Below are 25,158 nucleotides of genomic sequence, written 5' to 3' on the forward strand. Positions count from 1 at the left end.
TACTGAATAACCAGTTGCAACAATCAACTTGAACACCCCATGACTACTTTTGTTTCTTGTCGACAACATGGGTCTCTCATGCAGTGTAGCAATTTTTTTATCACTATACACGTACCACATGTTTGGTTTGCTCTTTTTCTGTTCATGTGCTTGTTAACTTACCTTATGTTTATTATGTATGCTTTTCTTGCCAATCGTATCTGCTTCTTTGTACAGTGCACTGATACCCTTACGGGTCATGTTTGCGATATATAAAGCTTTTCAAATAAATAAAATACAATTATTCATCTTCTGGTAGGTCATGAACATCTTCCTGATCTCTAAATTTCCCAGAATATTTTGGCAATGGCAAGAACCCTTATCTTACTGAGCCTAGATGAAATTTAGTTTAAGGTGTGCAAATTGTAAGTTCAGAAAGCAACATTTTTCCACATCAGCTCATCCACACAACGTGCTCTACGCCGAGAGAATGGCTCTTTTTAATATACCTAAGCATTGATTGACCAACTCGAGCTGAGAAAAAAAACACAACATTCATTCCCCACATGATATACAGAAAATGTGTGATTTATTATTTTACATAACGTTTAAATAAAGGACTTTTTCATTAAGGCGCGGATAAGTGAGAGGACAAGAAGCAGCTCTAATTCGACTTCATCTTTTTTAGTCTTCTAGACTTCGGAATCCATTTTGCATCTCCTCAAGAAGTTGGGCATAATCTGCTTTGATTTTGGCTTCTCCATCTTTCACTGGGTCCTGTAAAAAAGAAGATACTTTGATTACTGCGATAAATATGGTCCATACCAACAATCCTAAAAGCAGGGATGTGATAGGCAAAGCTGCTCTAGCTCCACGGCAGTCACAACGGAGCCTCTCCTGCCTTTGGCCACACCATCCTGCCCTTCCCAGCATCACCCACCACGACCCAATTACCACCTGTTTAGAGAAGGTGGCAAGTCTGAATGGAAAGGTCTTCAGAATCAGAGATGACCTGCAGAATAGGACTCAGAAATCCTAGATCTGAATGTCATTACCCATTCCAGAGACAAAACTTTGGGATTCCTGTTGTTTGGGAGGATACCAACTTAATCGATGATTTCATCCTCAGTATATCCCACTTTAATCTATAAGCAATGGGTAATAAGGTTAATGGAACATTACATCTAACAGAAGAAACAAAATACCATAATATTGACATCCAGTTTAGAGGCCGTTATTATAAAATTGTAGCCCACCAACAAAGGAATTTGTACTAAGCCGAAGGAGTGCTTTGACGGTGGATATGGCACACACTGTCCTGAGTCCTACCTTGAATTTCATGGAGCTAAGCTTGTAGAGGGTTTCTCCCATTTGCTCCCTGATCAGCCCCCAGGTGATCTTGTTCTCAGCTTGGGCTGTGGACTCCACTGCATGTCGCGCCATGTCATAAAATGCCATCATGTTCTGCAGCATTCCAACAGTCTTGTAGAAAGGGCAGAACCTAGAACCAAAGGTATCAGAGAGCAGAATCTGATCATACAATGCAGATAGTAGAGCATGGAGTGAAAGTCTGTGACTGATTCCTTTAAGCAGAAAAGTCTATTGAAGGATGACACATGCAGACTTTTTTTGAAGAACCTGAGGATTATAAAGCTAGGAAATAATATAAAAACTAATTTACTATTGATATTGTGACCTGCTGCACTGAAAACATTGCATTCATTTTCAAGGTAGTTGTGCACTGCACTGGGAAATGAGTTCAAAGTTGATAGCAATGGGCCCATAGACGCTTTGAATATTTTTACTTAAGTGGCAAACTTGACTTAAGAGAATGCTATTCAATTTCACCAATTTAATGGTTCCATGCCTAAGCTTTAGCTGTATAATCTCTATTAAAAGTAGTGGTGAAACCAATGCTCGAGGAAGTTCTCAACAAAAAGCATTCTAAATTCATTCTTGATGAGATTAGGATTTGGATAGCAGGCATCTAATTGGAAGGTAAAAGTGGTGACTAGGTGGAAGGACTGAGGTTTGAAATGGAAAACCCTGATTGACAATCCCACTGGGTCCACCATGGAGACGTCTTATCAGATGCAAGCTTTGCATCAGTAGCTTCCATCTTGGAAGAACATCTAAAAAATATGTTACGACCTTGTTCGCATATGTGCTTTCTATGGTGACCTTCAAACTTTGAACCTTTAAAGTGGATCATTTTCACATTGGCAGGTTTTATGCAGAGCTGATATTTAGAGGTAAAAGCAAATAGAGAGCAGTCTAAATTCCAGACCAAAGCCAGATAACAGAATACTCTTTCACTGAGTCAAAGTGGACATTACCTGTCATAAGCCGAGTATCCGTTTTGCTGGAGAAAGTCATCCTTAAGCAGCTTGGCAACCTCTAGGGTGATTTTATCAGCTTCGGCTAAGGAGCCCTATGTAGAGGAATAGACAACATATATGTACCTGTTAGTTCGGCCATCTGATACTTAAAAAGATCCATGTACAGTGGCAAATGGAATACACCACCATATGCCTATAGTCTGAAGCATTAGGAACCCAACAAAGTCAGACCAGGACAATGCATTGTATGCCACCAAGTACATTGTTCCCAGTACAGGCGCTAACCTATGCCTGTAATTGGAACAGAGCATTGTAGGAAAATTAACAGACAGATCGAAGAAACCAGTCCACCTTTCACTACGCAGGTGACAACCAGCCTCACTTTCAAAGAGAAGCAGAGAGCCCCATGCAGACGAGTGTAGTGAGTGACTGCATAAGGGTGTCTGGGAAATACAGAATTTCCTTTTCCTCCTTCCAAGAGATGACAAATGGGAGAGGGGCACTACCTGTATCACATCTATGCATCGCACAGTGATTTTGTGCCTCCTCTTTGCTTCTTTGTCACCATCTGTAATATAATGCTGGCACTAAGGTAAAGGATTCCCTCATTTGCATGGCACCACACCACACACATGAAAATAAAGGTACTACCTCCTGATATTACACTGTGCACATGTAACACTGGCAATGATCTACACTACAGAACGGGCTCTGCAAGCATCCGCGGCCCTTTCTGTAAAACCAAAAGGGCCATGCGAGGGCAAACAAGTGGAGGCACATGCTTTTTGCGCCCAGGGGCACTTTCATATTATGTCATTATATGTTCTTTCTTTTCAGGCCACACTTTGATATACAGCACATTTAAATTCTCAATATTTGTGTTATTAATTCTCACTGTTACCAAGGAGAGGGTAATTCCAAGCAAATGTCGATGCCCGGCACCTCTTCACACGCCTTAAAACTCTCCTAAATGCAAAGGAGCACTTCTAAGAAGTTCACACGTGGGTTTCTCATCCCGCTCTCCCTGGGATGATACTTTATTTCTAAGAATATGGAATGGGCAGTTACCTTGCCACTGCTTTGAGGCTATACTAACAAGACACTAACCTGAATTAAGACCTGATTTTTACTTATCCAAAACTGTTCTCTCAACTCCATTTGCCACCAACAAATGTCACTATTGCAGCTATCTCATACTTTTTTCTGGGACATAAAGTACCATGCTCTGGTAGTCTTGTCCTCTTATTTCATGGCCTAGCCTTTCTTTGATAAGAACAAATACACGCTAATTTAGCATGAAAGTGAATGCCCAATTTGGCTGTATCTAATATCCTAGACTAAGACCAATATCTTGGGTGATGCCTTTCCCTGTGCTCAGAATCGGTTGCATTTCTAAGGCCTACTTATAGGAGAAACATCCCACTGTCTGTGGGGTTTGCCCAACTTTTCATCAGCTCTGAGTAGTCCCTCGTCTAAACCACCTCACGAGGTAGACACTTCTCTTCTTCCCAATCTTTTCTCTTGCATTGCAAGGGAAGCAAAAGTTGCCATGTTCACTGAAGCACCACAGAACAGATCTAAGTATTCCACTTGTCAAAGGTGATTACTTGTTAAAGTGGTAGGAGGATTCACTGAGCCGATGGAGGCCTGGGATAGAAATCCAATGGGAATGATCTGCATAGGATAGCCTTAATTCTTCCAACAGTCCTCTTCAAGACCACCATTTAAACTGTTCAGTTACCAAATTTAATGAGCAAAAGAATATATAGCAAGGCAATAAACACAGAAAGGGTCTATGGTCACTACTTGGAATATGATATATATCTAATGCCAAAAATATTGCACCTGCTGACCTGCCCTCCATTGAGGATAAGCTGGCTGACCTAAAGCATGATCTTATGATATTAATGAACTTGATATAGTGTCAGACAGCTGTATATAGCAAATGTGTTTGTGTAATGAGTATTCACTGATATGTTAATATTAATGATATATTGCAATATCCAAGCTAAGCTAGACTCCAAATATTCAAAGTTTATTTTAATTTTACATTAAAAGAGTAACCAACCTTGCTTTACAATAGCCGTGTGACGCACATCTTAATCTGAGACTAGTAGCCAGTGATGGACCACATTTTAGAAGACATCGGACTCTAAGTCATTTGCAGGTCCTTACCTTTCCCACCAGCTGGACAATTTCCGCAAGATCCTCCTCCTCCTGCAGGATCTCCTTGGCCTTTGTTCTCAGTGGCACAAGCTCTGGGTAGTTCCTCTCGTAGAATTCATCCAGCGCACGTAAGTACTTGCTGTAGCTGATCAGCCAGTTTACCGAAGGGAAGTGCTTCCTCTGGGCCAGCTTCTTATCCAGCCCCCAGAACACCTGAGTGGGCCAGTGCATGCAAAGATTAATGGTTTTAGGGATGATACATTACAGTGCTCTATCATGTAGGATGTTGCTAGATAAGGGAATAGTCTATATATATGTAGAATCACTTTCAGGAGCTTAAGTACCTGGCCCAATCACTGGGTGATGATGTAAGTTTACATCATCATCTGTCTGCAGTCCTACCTTGTTGACTTGCCTACCTTTTGATAGCATCATTTTCAAATATGAAATACACCATCATATAGCACTCATGCCCTCTTTATGAAAATGAGGATTGTGAGTTTCGTGCCCTATTAGGTATTTACAACACCAAACTGAACATGGGAGAAATACTATCTGCACCCTATTGACAATGCGCATAGATTCAGGCCTGATGCTCTTTGGGATACTTATGCTATGTTGTGTGACTATGTTACAATGTTGGGTAGGGCTAAGAGTGGAAACGGCAAGTGGAATACGTACCAAATAATACAATCTGGGCTAGAGTGATGGTAAACAAGTGCACTAAAATGACAGACTGACTCGCGCGATTCTGGGAAAGACACTGCACATTACTTCTTTAACCACAAACCCTGAGGAAGGGCACTGTCTTGGGTTCAGTTCTACTTCAGGCAATCTGCGATCGCCATTATGGGAGAAAGGAGAGCACTTAGGAAGTGTTGGTGAAGACACATATGTTGTAGCCGAAGCTAGGGATTGAGGAGCATAATATTTGTTGTATTATTTGTTATAAATAACAGGGATATTTTCCTTTATCATCTCACCTTTGCTTACTTATAGCTATTTATGTGCACATGCATCAGTCCCAGACTCATTTTAAGCAGGAAAAGGAACATGTAGGCATGGTGTATTTCAGAATCAATCCTAGATGAAATACCAATGGTGTTAAATTACCATTCAGCTAATGTTACCACTCAAAGGTGGTGTTTTTATAGTGTTTATGTTCCATGTTACCCCTGGCACAATGGCTCGAACACTAATGCGAAATAAGGATACTGGCTATTTTCCTGAGTCTGCAGGAACCATACACAGTATTTTCAAATTTGTTTTTATTTAAGCGCTCAGTTAATTAAAACCTTTGGGCTAAAATTATTGAACATATACATCCTTGAAACTTGAATATACACACTATATAATAAGGTGAAGAAAGCTGGTCTGCTTTAAAAATATTTATGGCCTTCTCAGAACTTAAGGTATAATAATTGTTGATGGTTTTATTTGAGGTAGAAGTAAAGAACTTGGTAAAGAATTTTCATCTGTCATAATTCAGCAGAATCGACTGCTGTTGATGTTATCAACAGGGAGTACTTTGATCTTCTGAATGAGCAGTATTTTAATGCTGGGGGTATTAATAACCAATGATAGTGAAATTGGCTCCTTGATCAAACACCTGTTGCTTAAGTTTTCAGAATTCAAGCTCAAATGGATCAAAAGTTACTAACAAAAGTGCAACACATGGTGTCGAGCAGCGACTGACCCTTTGTGAAGATTTACTGGTCAAATTTCCAGTGAGGAGTGCCGCATTCATGTGCTAAACTGCTAGTTATGAAGTCAAACATTTGTTCAGACAGGATTAATATGGGTTAAAATGAGAAAATGGTGAAATATTGCCACAAATTGTGCCACATCATGCAATATAATGTGGGCTTTGTTGCTACATAATAGCCAACCTGCTCCACAGTAAGGCTCTTCAGGGCACATAATTCCAGTTGCATTGCTTAAAATTTTGGCTGTCAATTTCGCGCCTTAGACAGAACACATCAGTTTAAGTATCTTATCTTATTAGAGATGTGAAATAATGCATTGTGTCAGCATCATGTTGGCATGCCCTGCTCTGTCAGATTCAGGAATATAGAATAACTTACCTGAACAATACCTAGGGTCGCAGAGGTCACAGGGTCAGAGAAGTCACCTCCAGGAGGGGACACACTAAGAAAAATAGAACATACATAAAATGCATAGATTAATATTAGAGATTTCACCAACTACACCCAACATCTGGATTCATGGGATAACACGATTTTCTATATTCCTATATTGGATCAATGAAAACTACATATTGTTTTGCCAGACTATCAGAACAATTCCATCCAAAAATATCTATCCAGTTTAGGACTTTGCGCTCATTCAATCGACTTTAATGAAAATGTAAGAATTTGAAAGTTCAGAAATTAAAAGAGCAAGGGTATCTAATAAATAGAACACAAAGATGTTTTAGAATAACATACATGTGCTGCTTCATTAAAAAATTATAAATCGTGAGTGGGTTGATATATTTACAGTATGATATTAGAAATTCTAAAAATAATATGCTAACTTAATTAATTAAATGTTTATGACTTCCTTATTTTAAAGTATAAAGTAATATACACATGTTATAGGCCATTCGAAATTGACTTCAATATTGAATGGAATTTATAAAGATAATAAACTCTAACATGTGAAAGGTGAAATGGTGAATTACAACGATATGCAACTTACGCCCCAACGATGCTGACACTCCCCTCGCGTGTGGGGCTGCCAAGACATTGCACCCGACCTGCACGTTCATAGAAAGATGCCAACCGGGCGCCAAGGTAGGCAGGATAGCCGCTGTCTAAAGAAAAGGATGAGATGCTCTGGTGAAAGACAGAAGTTAGATCTTCATTCTGAAGTTTAAGAGCTTGTGTGGAGGTGTGTGGTGCATCTTCAATTGTATTGCCTGCCAAAATGGAGTGACTATTGCTGGGAAGCTCTGAATGAAGATCCTTATATGTAGGATCTTACCAATGAGCAAAGAGGATTGGGGCCACTGGAAGAACAAGGTGCATTAGGAAATCTCTCTAGAAGATTGAGCAGAGAGTCTAGAGTTTATTTATATCAATAAATTCCTGGTTAAACTCTTAAATGAAATGACCTCTTGTAAAATTGCAAATGTGTTTGAGTGCCTTCGGCTTAGAGAGTTTGATAGCAAACTAGATTTACAGCTAAGAAAACATTTATTACTATGAATCATATAGTTGAACAAAGTTTGAGGGGCTGGTGGAAGAAATTACCTGCTGGCATTTCAGCCAGGCGTCCAGAGATTTCTCTGAGGGCCTCAGCCCATCTGGAGGTGGAGTCAGCCATCATACTGACGTTGTATCCCATGTCGCGAAAATACTCGGAGAGGGTAATTCCTTCAAGCAAAGAGAAAGATACACAAATGTTAAATACAATTTGCCTATCCTTGTGGAAGAAGATCAAGCGAGCGGATTTCAGTGGTTAATCATGACTATTGAATAGTTGTGTTTTGTAGTAAACTTGATTGGGGTATTACTATCTTGCAGGTCTATAAACTTTTCTCCCTTGGACCCGCCCCCATTATTGTGTTTTCTAGTAGAAAGGACATACATTGGTCATATTTCTATTTTATTTTATTTTTATTTTAAGTTTGTCTTTGTTTGTAATTACGTGTGGGCGATACATTCTGCTCCCCCGGCAGAGTTTGCAGAGTTTTGCCCACTCTGCATTACACTTGAAATGCAAAGTTATGGCAAAACTCTACAAACTGCGACGTGGCAGAGTTTCTTCTCACATGTGGCTCGCCAACGGTAAGTTGGCAAATGCAAGCGTGAATTGGCATCCCCTAGCGTGATTTTCAGGCACTAGGGCGGCACCCGGCGAGACTTTTGCAACTCGTGCAGTCGCAACAGTCCGTCGTGAGTAAGCTGCCACTCTATTAAAAAATCTACTTGAGCGCCAGGTAAGAAGCAACACCCTATGGCGGGCCAGTGTTGCCATTCACACTGAATTTGTAGCAGGGAACAAGCTCTGGCGCTAAAAATCAGCAAGACGTGTCGATTCAACCCGCTTTCAGAACTCCCTGGAATCTTGCATAGTTTTCAGGTAACTCCACGAGTTCCGCCCGCCCCTATTTGTAATATAACTTTTTATCGGGTAGTTGTCGTTTCCTGGGCTTGAGTAATGTAATAATTGTATATTTCCTAAAATACATAGTCCTTATTTAGAGTTTCTACACCAATGGTTGAATACCGTCTACCAAACTTCCAACTTCCAGATCGCCCCCACTATTTACAGTTGGGTGAATCATCATGTTTCTGATAGAAGAGCCTGCACTCACTCAAACGGAGGAAGCCTTCTCCTGATGTTCAGAAGGAGACTGGACTGTCAGTCAAAGTATCTTAAACCATCAACCTGGTACAGGTCATATATTCTGAAGTCTATTTTTCTGTTTGGGATTACCATGAAAGCCTGGCAGCCCTGAATGGCAGCCCTGAACAGGAAAACTAATGAATTACCCCCACACAGAGAAAAGACTCTGCATGTTAGAGACTTAAAAAAAAAAAAAATATATATATATATATATATATATATATATATATATATATATATATATATATATATATATATATTGTCCAAAACTTCTCCAAGTTAAACAAAAGCAATCGACGCCGTGTCTGTGCTGAAAGTTATTTATTGCCAGCCGAAAAAGCTAGACGCGTTTCGCCTGTCCTGCAGGCTTGTTCACTAGCAGTTTGGTAAAGTTTTCAAAGGCAATTTAAAACAGTGAGTGACGATCAACGCACGTGATGGACTACAAGTATAGAAATAAACAGAAGACTCGTAGTTCACTAAACTGCAATAGATAAACAGTCCAGGCAAGTGCCACAAAGTGTAAGACCAATTCATTACGGTCAGTCAAACATAATATGAACTCATAAATTTAGAGTATTTGATAACATTCATCAATTATGACACAATTATTAACCAAGTGGTCCTATCATGAAACATTAAAAACCAAGTCACTATTTAGCTGGCAAGGTTAATGCATTACATGGGTGATTAGATCAAGTGATCAGTCGCACTGAATATAATTTCAGCCATTGTGTCAAAACATGATTTAGCAGATCAAATTAGAAATGACAGTAATTACACGGTACCTATGAAGTTACTGCCCAAATATATATATACACTCTTGCTTTTAGAATTTCTATCAAAACACAAAAACTTTGCTGCACAGGTGCACTTAATATGGCACCTGCTGAGCATAGCTTCAGTGCCTTCAGGATAGCTGCTGTAACAGCAGCTTTTTAGAAAACCCAGTAAATCTCTGTATTGCCCTGGCGGAACTGGGCACCATCCCCAGGAGCTAAATAAAACCCATAATCCTAAGACATTTAGGACCTGATTCACAAACGGGCTCGGAACTCGGGACGGAATCTCCGCAATGAGAATTCTCCACGATGCGGAGCCTCCCCCACGAATGCGGAGGCCCTTAGTGCATCAGGTACTGAGTGACTTTTCAAGGGGCAGAGAAAAGGTGTGTGCATCTGATCCCTCCTTAATGGTATGAAAACACATATACACATGACATCGAGACTGCATAATTAGTAATTCACCTTCATCAATTTACACACACATGCATTAATTCTAGGATTACGTACATTTGTGAAAACATAATCATATATTCCTATGTACTTCAAAATTGTTGTTTTTATATATCCATGGTTGACAGTCAGGACAACAGTCTTTCCTAGAGCCTAGCAATCACTTATTTACCAGTAATTTGTACATATTCATTTGCCAGATATAGGGTAGCATACACGAATGATAGAGTCTCGGCAACTACTGGCTTATATATATCGCTATAGAACGTAAGTTCAGTTACTGGGTCTGGTGGCTTAATGGACAAATGTGTCCTCTGTAGGGGCCTGTGTTCGAACTCATGGTCACAGGTTCAAATCCTGGCGGGTCCACTCAGCCCTTCATCCTTCTCAGGTCGATAAAATGAAAACGATTGAGTTGGGTAACAATAAACATCTGTTATTCAGCACCAAGATACCATTGGGTGAACATGCACTTTATAAATACATATGGTATGTTAAGTCCCTCATGAGGCAAACATTTTCTGAAACTAATAATGGTGTAGTTAGGAAGGGTGACATTCCAAGGTCAAAGTTGAAAGAGGTTAGAACAGCATGTGCCTATTCAAGCATGTCCATGTGCTTAACTTGTAGGACAAGATTTTAAGGGCATGGGTTTTGATGTTCCCACCAGAACTACAGTGGGGCTTCCCGCAGGTCTTCTAACCATCCTTTTTTATTTCTACATTTAGCCACTATCTTAAGCAATATTTGAGGGGCCCTCATATTCATGGCATGGTCTCTTCTCAAGATACCAAGCACCTATTGAAGAGGGTCACAAGGCGTCCCGAACTTACAAGGAAAGTCCCGGTTTTTCAACATTTGCCTGTTCGAGTTTCAGGAAAGTCAGCACATGTATTGGTTTTGAGAGAGGGCCAACTGAATACAGAAGAAGGTAGGCTTTTTCATATGTTCCAATAAAATAATTATTTAAAAGAATCTCCATATGAAAGCAATTTAGTTCATATTGATGATGCTGTGTGTAAATGGCATCTCACTGTCTGTGTTTGGACGTTGCTGGGCTCTGTCAGTTAAGTCATTGGGTCTTCTACAAGCGATGCTTAATTGTAGTCCTACTTCTGTGTTTGTGAAATGTCCCAGTTTTTAGTTTACACAATCTGGTCAACCAATTGGATAACTGTCTCCACACCGTCTCAGATCATTTTGATATAGGCAAATGACGCGGGCCTCCTTATGGAAAACCAGGCCAATGCCACCGCTGGCCATTGACATTACTGCTGGAGGTAGAATGCAGCCTGGTGTTAAAAAATGCTTCTCTCAATTTGCTACTGGTCGTAAATTACCACTGGGAGTGAAAACATTATCCCCGGCCAAGAAGCAGCATGACTCATGTGGATACCCATTACAGTAAAATATCCCTCCCATAGATAGTTGGGATTACCATACGATAAAATCACATACGTACCGCTGTTATAAAATGTTTAATAATAAAACCAGCTACTGCTACCTGAAGTGGAGGTTAGGTCGAGCCACCAAAACTCTGAGAAGTTTTTTATCATGTCGGACCAATAGTCTTTTTCACAGAAGTAAAAATTCTCCTTAAATTATCTGTGTAGTTATTAGCCATTGGTCAGCAGTATGAATTAAGGGGCATATCAACAAGGCCAACAACGCCGCTTTAACGGCGGTTTTCGGCCAAAAAGCGGTAATTGAATTACCTCACTATTAGCAAGGACACGCTAATAGGAATCAGCGCGTGTTTCCTGGTGTCAGCCGCCGTTTCACTAACGCCTCGCATCGCATCTCTAATGAGATGCAAAGACGGCGTTCCCTCTGAAAACAACAGAGAAAAAAATCGCTAACCGCACATCGCGGTATCAACAAGCTGGACCCTGACACCTATAGCGACATAAAAATCAGCGCTAACCGCGGTTAATGCCGTCAGCTAACGTCTGCTAAATTTCAGACTTAGCTATGTGTATAAAGGGAGGTGGATTGTCTGCCTACGACCACCATGGCGTATCAACAATGGATTCCCTATCGCAGTAGTGTTATCGCTGAATTTCCAGCGATAAGCCCGCATTTCGCTGCTATCGCTGCAATATTTATCGCCTTGGAGATAAGCGTTGATAATAACGCGATATCTCCGCGATGAAATGCAGCGATAGCCGGCGATATTCAAAACAGCGATAATCGCGCTTTGCGATGATTATCGCAGATCCTTGTTGATATGCCCCTTAGTTTGTAAGAGTTGCATTTTTAACACCAGTGGTAATTCTAACTGGCGGTATGTACTGCGAGCAGAAATGCAAAATGATGCTCCAATCCGGATTACTGGATGCCTCGGTGATGGGAGCTCTCTCCTCTCATGATACAGCAGGGATGCAGGTCACAACTTTTAATTCCAGCAGGCTGTCTCAAGTTTTTAACCTTCCGAAGTCGGTAATTTGAGTATTATTAAACTGAGGAAAGATAGCATTTATTATTTGCAGCGCTTAGATACAACAGAAGGTCATTGCTAAGCGCTATAGTAAACCAAGGTATGTTTTTTCTGGTAGTTTTCTAGGCAGAGTGTTAATTTAATCCCAGTGGCTTTTCTTACACGTTGTCTGGGATATACTGGCATCAGACAGTGCATGACATTTTGTGAAATGGGTAGCTGTTATGTGTTTTTGGATTCCTAATTCGTGTAAGGTGTTTTGGGTAAACTGGTAACTTTATTTCCAGTTTGTTTTGTTTTTCACTGGATGTGTTCACATACAGAGAGCACGACATTACACCAATATAACTAAACTTAAAATATCCCTTTTAACAAAAAACGAATGGGAAGTGTTTTCACATATCTCAAAAATATGAAGGCAGGCTTTTAGACTCAAGGGCAAGAAGGGGTTGTTCCCCACTGCCCTCTAATGGGTTTGCTCCCATAAGGGATAGTGTGACGGCGCTTACCTGTATAGATGGACGCTTCGCGGGCAGCTACTGGCATGTTGGACGTGTTTGCCACCAGAGTGGTTCTTTTCATGATGGTCTCAGTTTTTCCATTCACCTCCATGGTCAGCTGCCAATAACATGCAACAGTGTTATTGATTTAGTCAGACTTCACTTTGTGGTCAGTCTGTCCCGTGGGCAGCAAGGCCGTCAATTCACCAAAATGCCAGGAGTAGCGGAAGTTACATTACACTCCATTAGACCGTCACTTTAACTCACACACACACACTTACACATACGCACACATTCACACTTACACACACAAACTCTCTCTCATGTAAGCACTCCCATTTGCAAGCACGAAGGAAACATACATGTAAAACTTTTTTTGCTTAAATCAGCTCTCAGGTAAGTCTTAAGATCACATTGCTGCTAACTGTGCTCCATTTTTATTATGCTAACAATGAATAATGTAATATTATTCACTAAGGTGAATAATGTTCCATTGTTCACTTTTAGTCCAGTTAAAATAAAATAAGAGAAAACAAAGAGAGTGGAGCCCCAACCGACGTTCATAAGGTCGTGCTGTCATTGTGTTTCTGTTATGTGAACAGTGGTTCTGCCACGAAAAATAATTTTTTCATATGTATTACTGTGTCCTCACAGAGGTAGGACAGTCAATCAATGATTCATCATAACACAACACTGACTGCATGTATAAACACAAAAACACCACTAAATTGAAAAGTATTTTTCAATATATCATAAAAAGGCATATATCTAGTGAAATTCATAATAAACAACAAGACTAATACACAATATACCAAACAATATGTAAAACACTGGTGACATAAACTGAAAAAATATGATACATATATCAACAATACAAAATTGACAAAATATAATACATATATAACACGTAAAGCATGAATTTGACTGTGCAGCATTGGTTTAACAAAGGAAAAATACCTAAAAAGACCCATGATATATCATCTTTAACATTTGATTGGTCTGTTTGGGCAACAACACTTGTATGGTGAACGTCGACGTTTCGACCCCTTTGAAAGTGTATAACTGATCACTGTGGGGTCTTCATCAGGACTATGAACCAATTGTGTACAGCCTTATGGAGAACTATACTCTTGAGGGTGATGAAGAGAATCACCAGACCTCAGTATCATTCCTGTTGATACCTCAATTCCAGGGTGTGTTGTACCCAGGTATATGTAGATAGAAGGGTATCACAGAGATAGAATGCATGACTTGCACTGGTGCATGGGTTGCTACAGCAATCCGTGCCCATACATACTCAAATCTAGGAAGATCCTATCTCGAACACTACGTTGTGGGATTCTGAATGAATCACATTTTTCAATTCATCCCTGTTTCCATGGCTGCCAAAATTAGGAGCACTTAGAAATAAAGTAACCCACAATCCAAAGTGCTCTGTAAACTACTGAATAGCACATTCATTCCTTTAGGAGCAAGTAAAAGACCTAAAAATATGATCTCACTTTCACCAAGTGCCACAACCCTTTAATGTGTTGTCAGTACCTAATGTATGATGGTGGTTGTGGGCGGTAGGCACCAGTGCCTAGTATATGTCACTGGAATTGACATAGAACAAAAGAGAGAATGGCAGCAAGGGAGAAAGAAGACAGATGTAAAATATAAGAAAACAATGATAAAAGGAGAAAGGAGGAAGGAAAAAAAGATAAGCAGGAGTGAGTGTGGGGTGGTGGAAGAAACAGGCAGGAGGTGGAGTTGAGACTAGGCAGCCTTGGTTTTTGGCAGCCTTGGTGTTTGGCAGCCTCAGCATTCAGTTGTACAGGTGGCAGGCTTTTATGAAAAATCTTTCTCTCTTCCAATTTTCCATTTTTTACTTATGTTTTTTACAAATTACACACTGTAGCCCAGATGTACTAACATTGAGAATAGTGATTTCCAAATTGCGATTTTCTCAGAAATTCCTATACCTAATATATAAAACGTTTTTATTTTAAAATTACAAATTTGTAGTAGGCTGCAAATCGACCTCCCTCATGAATATTAATGAAGTAGGTTGCAGTTTACGACCCATTAGGAATGCTACGGATCACAGGGATGGTGGCCTGCTGGGGTCAGCAGACCACCATGTCTGTAAATGCTTTTTTAATAAAGCTAATTTTTTTTTAATGCCGCCCCTGTTACTTAAAGGAAAATGAGATTTGTTACAAAAACAAAAATCAAACGTTTCACTTTCTTTTTTAGGAGTAGGCAGTGATTAATGTGACCACGGCCTGCTCTTAAAAATATTTTTTTAACATTCTTAAAGGGGAAGGGGTCCCTTCCCATTTGCGAATGGGTCACCACCAATTTTGAATTTGTGGCAAAATATTAATGTTTTGTGACTGGAATTAAATCGCAAAATATTAGCAATTACCCTACGATTTTCTTCTTTCAAATACTGAATCTCAAACTCAAATTGCGATTCTGTAGGACCACAGTTTAACGTTTGCACATAAAAAAAGCTTTTTGCTTTTGCAAAAGGCCCAATTCTACAAATCAAGCCATTTGTGACTGCAAAAATGCTTCGTAATCTGGACCTGTGTGTTTTACTGTAGCAGTAGCGACTATCTGAAAAAAACCAAAAGTTAGACTTTAAGAATGCTCAGTTACTTGATTTGCCGCAGACTTAATTCTAAGTGCTCCGCAAACTTGAAGTCAGGTGCAAACTGTCTTGCATCTGATTTCATGTTTCGACTAGTTCATATATAGCGTTGCCGCTATTGGTTGCTGCCTGTGCAAATCATTCCAGATCTTACCTGGATGAATGTGCAGACATAGAACAGTATGCAAAGCTATACAAGGGCTAAAACCAGTTGATAAGAGCCATTCTTCGTGTTATTCCCCTATCCCCATGGCAATTCTGCATTGTTCGCAAAATCCACCTCGGATAATGCCACTACTGTAAATGATGGGTCACATCATACAGTGGAACGTGTAGTGATGGGCTGGTTAGGGATAGACCAGTGCAATGGTTGTGAATTGATTAGACATCAGCAAGGTCTTACCCAATCAGCTGGTATGATTACTCAGTGAGTAACATTCTTGCTGATGAGTATGTGTTGATCTAGGGGTACCAGATCGATTTCCGGAACCCGACTGAGCCTCCCATCCTTCTGAAGTCAGTACGTTAAGAACCATTTCATTTAGTAATAGTAGCACGTATTATTTACAGCGATGAGAAATAGCAAAGTGTGATGTGTAGCGCTTTGATAAAAAAATACTATTGCTACATTATTCCAGCAATAGGGTGCAGGAAGTTAATATTGCGAACATGAATTTTATAGATAGAGGAAATAAACTAGTTTCTGCTCCACACTTGTGCATGGAAGGAGTCAGAACTGTTGCAGAGGCCATGTATTAAATTAGAGGTCCCCTCCCTAGCTCACCTTAAATGATTCGACTCCTAATCCACAATTAAAGTAATTTAGCAGCTCTTCTCTGTCTGCAACAAATATAGATTACCTAAGACAGCTGAACGCAATTAAATTGATGTTCCTAACTTCAAAGGGGATTTAACAATTATTCAAAATACTTCTGCGTATTATTATATCGGTTCCTTAAATCACATCACAAAAGCTTCATTTCTCTTAGCTCTAGGAACATGCTTTCTTAGTAATCACAGGGTTGGTGCTATACTAAGGTAATTGGAGGGAGCTGCCTTATGACACCACCACAAATGACCACAAGAGGGGGATAGATTGCAAAAAGTGTCTTGGTGCTATGGGACAGGCAGCGCTCAAAAAGTAAAATACTATTTTACCTTGGGATCTAAGATACCTTCCACCAGATCTGGTAAGTGCCACACATAAAGAAGACATTTACCTTTACTGATATGAGCTCACCTCAGGGAAATCCCTCAGCACCTCCGACATTTCGTTTCCACGCTCCCCGCAGCCGACATAGACAATGATGTCGCTGTTTGAGAACTTGGACAGTGCCTGTGAGATGACAGTCTTTCCACATCCGAAGGCGCCAGGGATCGCTGTGGTCCCACCTTGAACACACCTAGAGATAGGAGCAGCAGTTCAATTCACCCATATGTGGGGCGTGTTCAACTTTTCAAAACACACATTTACAGAGCAGTGGTTCATAACATATAGGACTATTGAACCACACAAATGACAGTGGAGTCCAACCCAAAAACAGAATAACATCACAGCAATGAGTCAGCAGATGTAATTCATGAGTATGATATAATATTGACGAATTAGGGATTTAAAAGCAATCATAAGCTTAAAAAACACACATAGGTACATAGCAAATAAAACTGCTATATATGTGTAGAGATGTTTACACGCCTCGTGGCCTTCAATCTAGTTATTACCATATGAACAGAACCCCTCAATGGTAATATAAGATAGTAATCCATCGATACCTGTAATGAAATATATATACAGTTGAATCAATAAATTCATAGAACAATTTTATTAGGGTGGCATCAAAGAGAGGCCACTGGTGCATATAGACACCCTTATAATTCTACTAATGCTTTTGTTGTTTTCCGACCCTACCTCTCCTATATGGTGTGCATGTGGTGTTGATATATAGTGCACAGCTATATGAAGGGCAGCAGAGCTAATGACAAGAGATTACGTCACTCCAAATGCGGCAGACCCTAAAATAAAGCATGCCACTCACACTATGAGTCACCCTCTTACTCAACACGAGGGTAGATTCAGAAACCCACTATAAGGGTTTCTACCTTCATCAAGGGCCTTACTACTGCTGCTGCAATGGTTAGTGACGGGGCATAAATAGTATGGCCCCTTTAAGAAATTAGGCCTCAATTATTTGAACCTCATAAGATTCCGACACCCGTGCCAACCCTAAAAGTCAGATTTTTACCCCAATTAATATCCGCGGGTCAAAATATACCTGTTGAAAAATGCCCAGTGAATACTTGTAGATTTTGGGGTGGCAACCCTTACAACCCACGTGTTATTCCCCATTTTAATAGGAGAACTTGTAAACGGTGTTATTTATCCAATCGGGTAAATAATGTTGCCTGTCTTGCTTTTGTTTTACCTTATATGGTTCGTGCTTTTCATTTCACATTTCACAATGGTTTCCTGCAACACACTATATGGAAATACTAGACCAGAACATATGATCATGTCCTTATTCCTAAAATTTACAACACTACAAAGTGAAATTTTAAAAAGAGTGCTGTATTATTTTTTTAACACCAATTGATTGGGAAGCTCTCTAGGGGATTATTTATTTAAAAAGAAGGCCCAAATTATCTCAAAGTACAAACAAAACATCGCACTGATAATATGATGAAGAATAGGGCCATTCTTTAGTGGCTTACAGCAACACATCTCACAAATTTTAATTTAGTTGTTTATGATTTTTATCATATGACCATGCATGTCTAATGACGGCAGAGGAAACATATTATTTCTTTCGAGGTGTACCTATCTTTAGTGCAGCAGGTGCAGTGGAACAGGGCCTGTGAGTCTGAGGGAAAACTGCACCAAGTGCTGGCTGTCCTTCACTATCCAACCAGAGGTGATGTGCCATTTTCCTTGATTGCATTAGAGCCTATACCTTTTCTACAACATTTGCTTGACTAGTGTCCAACCACTAATATGTCAGTACGTCACCACGCCCCCTGACTTTAGAAGCATGGATTGGTTAGTGAATTGGAAACTTCTCTAGTTACTTTTTCTGCTTTAGACATTTTTACCACTCATTTGCAAAACCACTTTGTGGCTAACAATGTTACCGCATATTGAGGGGAGGGAATCACCTGCAGAAAGGTGTAGGTTCACTGGCTTTAACCTCTACAAATGTGAATGAAATGAACACTCTGTAGGCCTTGATGTTTCTTACTTCCACAAGTTATCAAGGAATTATCAAACTTCGATTTAACTGCTCTGGGTAGCTAATATGCCCAAAAACACAACCCCCCCACCTTTTACAGGTTTGGCCTAGTGTAAACTTTACCTGTCTCCCCACGTTTTCCCCAAAATTCATAGTAAATATACATGTACGCCCTCTTTAACCATTGGCTGGCTTAATTGTGAGTGTTGCAATTCTGCTCCTTCACGTGCACATACACCGAAAAGGTTGTCCACATACGAGCCAGGGCTAGTACGCCAAACTCTACATTTATTACGTTATTTTAATTCTGAATTTATTTCAGCATAGATTTCTTTTATTTGCAAACATATGCATTTCACATTTAGACGACAGTATTTTTACTTTTTTATTACTTTTACACTTTTAAAATATTTATTGCAGATGTTTGCAAATATGAGATGAAAAAAAATCAGGTTTGCCAATTCCAGACATATTGCATTTGCCAGTGCTTGCTTAAAAAAGGGGGTTCATTCAATCACACTATTGAGGGCTATCTGGTCAAGACAGTCATCACACAATACAAAAAATGTTAATCAGTGTCTTAGATTTCAAAAGCGTTGCTATTCTATGTGCACCATTTGTCTTTGCCTGAAGCTCATTCTTTGGTGCATCTTCAATATTTCCAACATTTAATTCGTGCCTTTTAGACACTTTGGGACTTTTTTCTACGACTTTGTTTATTCCACATTCTTGAGCTTTGCCCAAGGAATGTGTGTTCTAGCCACCGCATATCAAATGTCCACAGATTTTTCGTATGAATGATATATAAATGATACATATATACTACTGCTATTCTAATAGCAAAAGTGTTTCCTCTGACAGGCCAAGGAGGCTACCATCAGAAATCAGCAGATGAAAAGCCATAGGCCTGTTTAAATACTCTGTTAAATGTGTGGGTGGAAGATCCTTTTTTAGTAGTTCGTCTGCTAGCAAGATGCATTCCCTCTGGTTGACTCTTCCGCCATTTAACTCATTTTGCCAATAGACATATGGCCTGACTTAGAGTTCGACAGATATTCCTTCTGCCGAATTACAAGTGCATTATATCCAGTGGCCCTTGCAATATGGTGGACAGGATAGGCATCACATTTGTGACAGAGTAGCCCATCCACCAAAGTCTAAGACAGGTCCTTAATCTTAAAACGAAACCATTTGACAACTTTAAACTATGGTAAGGTGCTGGTTTCAAGAAACCACATCAAGGTCTCTAATACAGACCTTCGACAATGAGGCATCCTCCACGTCGACTTAAGTATACATTTACTATTCTTAACACCACATCTGAGGAAATATGCTTGAGCTATGATGTAGTGGTTAGGTCGAAGTAGCGGATGCAATGTTTGGGTGTAACGACCTACTTGCGATATTTATTCCAAACTATCTATTGTAAAAAACTAATGGAGAGATACAGTAAGAAAACAGAAAAAATACATAAATATCAGAGAGACTTACGGAAATAAAGAATCAACAACCCTCTGTCCTGTAAGCAGTGGGTAATTGGCTGGAAGTTTCTCTGCCGTTGGGCGAATTTGTCGGACTGGCCACACCTGGACCATGGTGAGCTTTTCCTTCACCCCCTCAAAGTCTAACTCCAAGACCACATCCTGGATAAAAAAACAAGAGAGCAATGAAGATATGGTCTTTACATTGACGATATACTCAGACACCAAAACGTGTGTTATGTGGAGGCACCTCTAAAGTCTTTCAACTCCATGGCATGCAAGATTATGAACTATATAACTGAGCTGTTGTGCGTACTGTTTCACCAAGATCTTCTTTGGGGTCCTAGTTGGTCAAGTAAGGACGGTTAAGGATCCAAATGGTTTTATCAATTAGAGGTTTCACACTAGTTGGGCCATCATAATGAGTGGCTAAGTGTAGTATTCAAGACCATTCTCAGAATGCGGACAATTCTCAGAACCCCGATCCCCGAGACACCCACCTGGAGCCTTGTCCGGTGCTGAGGTTACTGACTGCTGCTATTGTTCACCGTCACCTTGCCCTCCTTCTACACAACAGGGAAGCAGGAAATGCCCTTCCATTTCATCTGTCATACAATCTGCCATCACCCGCCCAAAAACCTACCACTCATGCCACAAAATTAAAATGCTCTAATCAGGTGGTAAATAGGCTTGGATGTATGCTCGTTACTTACAAAGATGGGCAAAACATGTGAAATTCGACACGTTAAGCCCGGCTCATGTGTGTTATTCTCCGTACTGCCAGAAATAAGTCATAACCCTTGGATTTAGGTGTAAGGATACTGGCCAGTTTTTGAGATACGAGTTCTGCGGTATCCCAGCAGCTAAATCTAGGGATCTTGTAAGGGTGGTCTTAGAATTTTAAATGATGTAATTCAATTAGAAAGTGGCAAAAAATAAAAATAAATAATTATAGAAATATATCAGCAAAAACATACTGAGATGTCATAGTTCCCTGGTGGTGCAATATATGTGACAGTTCCTCGGGTCCGAGGGGGCACCATAATCTTGTGCATAATGAGAGAGTTTTCCGCAACAATGCCGTAGATGTCCCCTCCAGTGATATGACTTCCAGCCTATAGAAAGAAAAGGATAGGAAAAGACTGATTTCAGTATAGTGAATAACCATGCATGAGTCAATGTCGGGCTGGCTTATCGGGCAGTCAGGCAGTGCCCAATGGGCTGTTTTCTGGCGATTTGCAGGTCTGTTGGGACTGTTTTTATTGTTAATTTCCCTGATATGAAAACAAACATTGCCTGCAGCAAGCTCAAATCCATGCATCCTTCATACCTTTGCAAAACACTTATAGAGTGTGTCTTTACAAGTTCAAGTAATCCAGTTTGCAAACATAGGACACTTTTTTGGCTATTTAATCAGCTCAATGGGGACCACTTTAATTTTGGTGTCAGGACTATTTTCTGGCCCAGTCCGACCCATGCACGAGTACTGACAAAGCCGACATCATTTTAGGCTGTATATTGCTTCAAGACATTCACGGGAGTCATGTAATTGAATTCTGGGAAACCACAAATTAGCAATTTCTGACGTGAGTAATTATATATTCTAATCAGGCTTCTTGGACTCACATCAGAGGAGGATTTTATATTCTTAGCTCCAATGTGGCAATATTCTTGGAAATTATATTTAAGGCACACTTATGAACTACTTTTGATCTTAACGCTGAACACAGAGGGATCTGATTGACGAAGGTAAACTTGCATTTTTGTGTGTTTACTCTTTTTTTTGCTATTCTCGAACTAGGGGCAGATTTACAAGCCCCCTACACCGCCGGCGTGTCACATTGCGTGACGCACTGGTGGCGCAACCTTCTGAGTGATATTTATAAGCACAGGTAAAGCCACCCTGCGTGACTTTACCTGTGCTTGTAAATATCCAAACTTTTCACGCAACACTTTGCGTGTTAGGGGTGTGACATGGGTGTTGCTGTGGGTGTTGCTGTGGGTGTTCCCACGCACACCCATGTCCACAGATGCATTTCCAGATTTACGAGGAATTGTAAATCTGGAAATGCGTCAGAATGCTACGCCACCCTAGGGGTGGTGTAGTGAGGTGCAACGAGGAGAAATGTACGAATTTCTCCTTGTTTTTTTCCTCTTTCAATGCGTGCGCCATTCTACAGCACACATTGGAAGAGGAAATCACCTCAAATTATTGTTTTTGTGTAGGAAGGTAACCCTTCCTGCACAAAATGAATCTCCCCACGACGCAGGCATGCCTTCACCATGGTGCAAGGGTGCCTGCGCCGGCGCATGGCAGTAGTTTGTGCGCCAGCGCAGGGGGAAGCACAGAGATGCGACGTATTGTTGTAAATATGTTGCCTCAAAACTAATGGAGCAAAATGACTTGGAACACTGCACTGCGTTAGTTTCTTGTAAATCTGCCCCTACGAGTTTAATTTTACTAATAGCAATTATACGACTGCAGAAACTCCACACTCGTTGCGGAGACTCCGCACACAGGAAGATAGGCCTGTCCTATCTTTTTACGTGTGGGATTCTCTGCACCAACTGTGGAGCTTTCACAGTCGTAAAATTACTATTAGTAAAATTAAACTAGTAGTTTGCGAACACCAAAGAGTAAACTTACCCATAAGTGTTCTCACCGATGCTCTACCACTTTCTTCTACCATCCAACATTGTCTACCTCACCTGTGTATATTCCATACAGACTTACCCGGATGTTCTTATCGGGAACAAAGTCCCACTTGAGGTCCCGGGACAGCGCGTGCACGTTGACACCTCTAGGGATGTAGATACTCTTGGTCAGATCCGCGATGTCTTTCAGTGGTCGCTGGATACCATCAAAGATGTTACCCATAATGCCAGGACCCAGCTCTACGGAGAGGGGTTTTCCAGTCCTGAGCACAGGATCTCCCACAGAAACACCAGCTGAAGGAATTTAGCTCAGAAAAACACTGCCCGGAATTTTGCAAAGTGTGAACATTGATAAGAGATTTGGAGTTATGAACAGCAAACTTATCCTATATGCATACCTTGTCAATACAGTGGTTGACAATATTCTAGATTCCATATTTTTGGAGGTCGTAATTAAAGAGTTGATAATGTAGTAGAACCTCTTTACTGTGTAACAATGAAGCAAGATAATTGTTACAAAGATATCATGATCAACTTTTGAGACATTTTTCATGCTCTGTAGAAGAAGTAGTGCCACAAAAAACTAAAGTTTTGCCGCCTGGTTCCATGAATTGTATACAATTTTGATACCTTGCGCCGCTGCTCTAGAAAATGCCCTTATTACCTTTCGGAAACATTTATTACACCAAGTTCTACTGTACATTGTTACAGCAGGTGTCTTCAGCTTGTTTTCTAATGATGTGGTTATGTTTTGGTTCTTGGGCCTCATGGCCTGGGCAAAATTTTAATTACACCGGAGTAACCAGAGTAATTTTGGTAATTTTCTTTTGATTAAAAATTACCTAAAATTACATGAATATGGTTATTTGCACAATTATGAGTGATTTGGCACGAAAATCCTTCAGCAGGAGCACAGGAACCACAAACTTAGCGAGCGTGAGTTGCTGCTGTTTATGTTCTGTTGCATTTAACTAGTTTCTTAGTGCAAACGGCATCCTGGGGTCCATTTTGGACATGAGGGTAAATTTTGCGCAGGGAAAATAGCGTTAAATGCCAGGTTACGCTCCTCACTTAATTCTGTGCAATCTCGCATACCTTTACTGTAATTTCACAGAATTCGCTGTAGCAAATTAAGTGAGTTATGACCATCCCTAATGATAACACAAAGCAAAGGGATATATCAAGGGAGTGGTGGCAACTCTAAGGGTCCAACATGGAAGAGATGGATTATGGGAAAGAATGGATTTATAAACATTGAAAATGTGTCCTAGGAGGATAGTGGTTGTCCCCTTACATTTCAGAAAATGTGGCCATTCTGGCAATACAAGTCAAGATGGAAGTGACAAAGGCTCAATCAATTTATTGAGGAAGAGAATGGATAGGGAACTTTCCAAGTGGGACACTCACAAGGTAAATTGCAGGTTGTTACTGATCTGTAAACTGAATAATTGATTTTTGGTTAAAAACAAATGCTCCTATGTAATGTAATACCCCCAGTGAGTTATTGTTATGGAATCCATTTTTTCCAAATGGAAAACAAAATTAATAAAAAGTTAAAAAGAGGACCCCTCTTGTCTGTTACACACATCATAGAGGCATGTTTTTATGACACAGGATCTGCTTGTTGCCCACAATGGGAGTTTCGTCAATCCGCTTCCTGTCTGAACCAGCAGGCAGCACCGCACTACACAAAGACCACACGGGTGGATTAGAGAGAGTGGTTCATGGTCTATGATGAAACTCAATGTAATCTTCCTCATCTCAATCATAACCATATATGGATACAGAGAGCAATACAGGTTAGGAGACCACAGCCAGAATCACACAGACTTGAAGATCAGTGGTCGAAGCTCTGGTTAATCTGGACTTTTCCTTGAATCTGCAGAGGGGCCTCACGAATGAGGAGCCTCATGCAATCGTTGGAAGTGCACACCTGCGTTAAATTGTGATCACTCTCTAGTCAATTGGTTGAGCCTGCACAGATTGGACCACAGGAGCACATGTGCAAACTGGCTGCTTTGAAGAGGGAGGCATGCACACCCGGATGTTCTCACAATGCATGCAGGCATGCATGACGTATCACCACAGCCCATCTACATACACTGGAGCAGGCGTAAACCCACCTTGCATCCACCAGATGTGGCAACTAGT

General features: G+C 40.4%; 1 protein-coding gene across 1 annotated transcript in view; it reads right to left on the reverse strand.

Annotated features, from left to right (window-relative positions):
• Nucleotides 1–537: 537 nt before the first annotated feature.
• The window catches only part of LOC146773018 (V-type proton ATPase catalytic subunit A-like), a 48,969-nt gene continuing 24,348 nt past the window's right edge, over nt 538–25,158 (reverse strand). Inside the window, exons 4-15 of the mRNA XM_085637363.1 lie at nt 23,087–23,301; nt 21,330–21,467; nt 20,363–20,514; nt 16,888–17,050; nt 13,019–13,127; nt 7,739–7,861; nt 7,185–7,299; nt 6,569–6,632; nt 4,494–4,697; nt 2,316–2,410; nt 1,309–1,480; nt 538–756 (exon numbers count right to left, since the gene is read on the reverse strand). Of these exons, the coding sequence (XP_085493489.1) occupies nt 664–756; nt 1,309–1,480; nt 2,316–2,410; nt 4,494–4,697; nt 6,569–6,632; nt 7,185–7,299; nt 7,739–7,861; nt 13,019–13,127; nt 16,888–17,050; nt 20,363–20,514; nt 21,330–21,467; nt 23,087–23,301 (1,643 nt within the window). The 3' untranslated portion in view covers nt 538–663. The remainder of the gene's footprint in view (nt 757–1,308; nt 1,481–2,315; nt 2,411–4,493; nt 4,698–6,568; nt 6,633–7,184; nt 7,300–7,738; nt 7,862–13,018; nt 13,128–16,887; nt 17,051–20,362; nt 20,515–21,329; nt 21,468–23,086; nt 23,302–25,158) is intronic.

This window comes from Triturus cristatus, chromosome 12, assembly GCF_964204655.1.
Source record: "Triturus cristatus chromosome 12, aTriCri1.1, whole genome shotgun sequence".
NCBI classification, from domain to species: domain Eukaryota; kingdom Metazoa; phylum Chordata; class Amphibia; order Caudata; family Salamandridae; genus Triturus; species Triturus cristatus.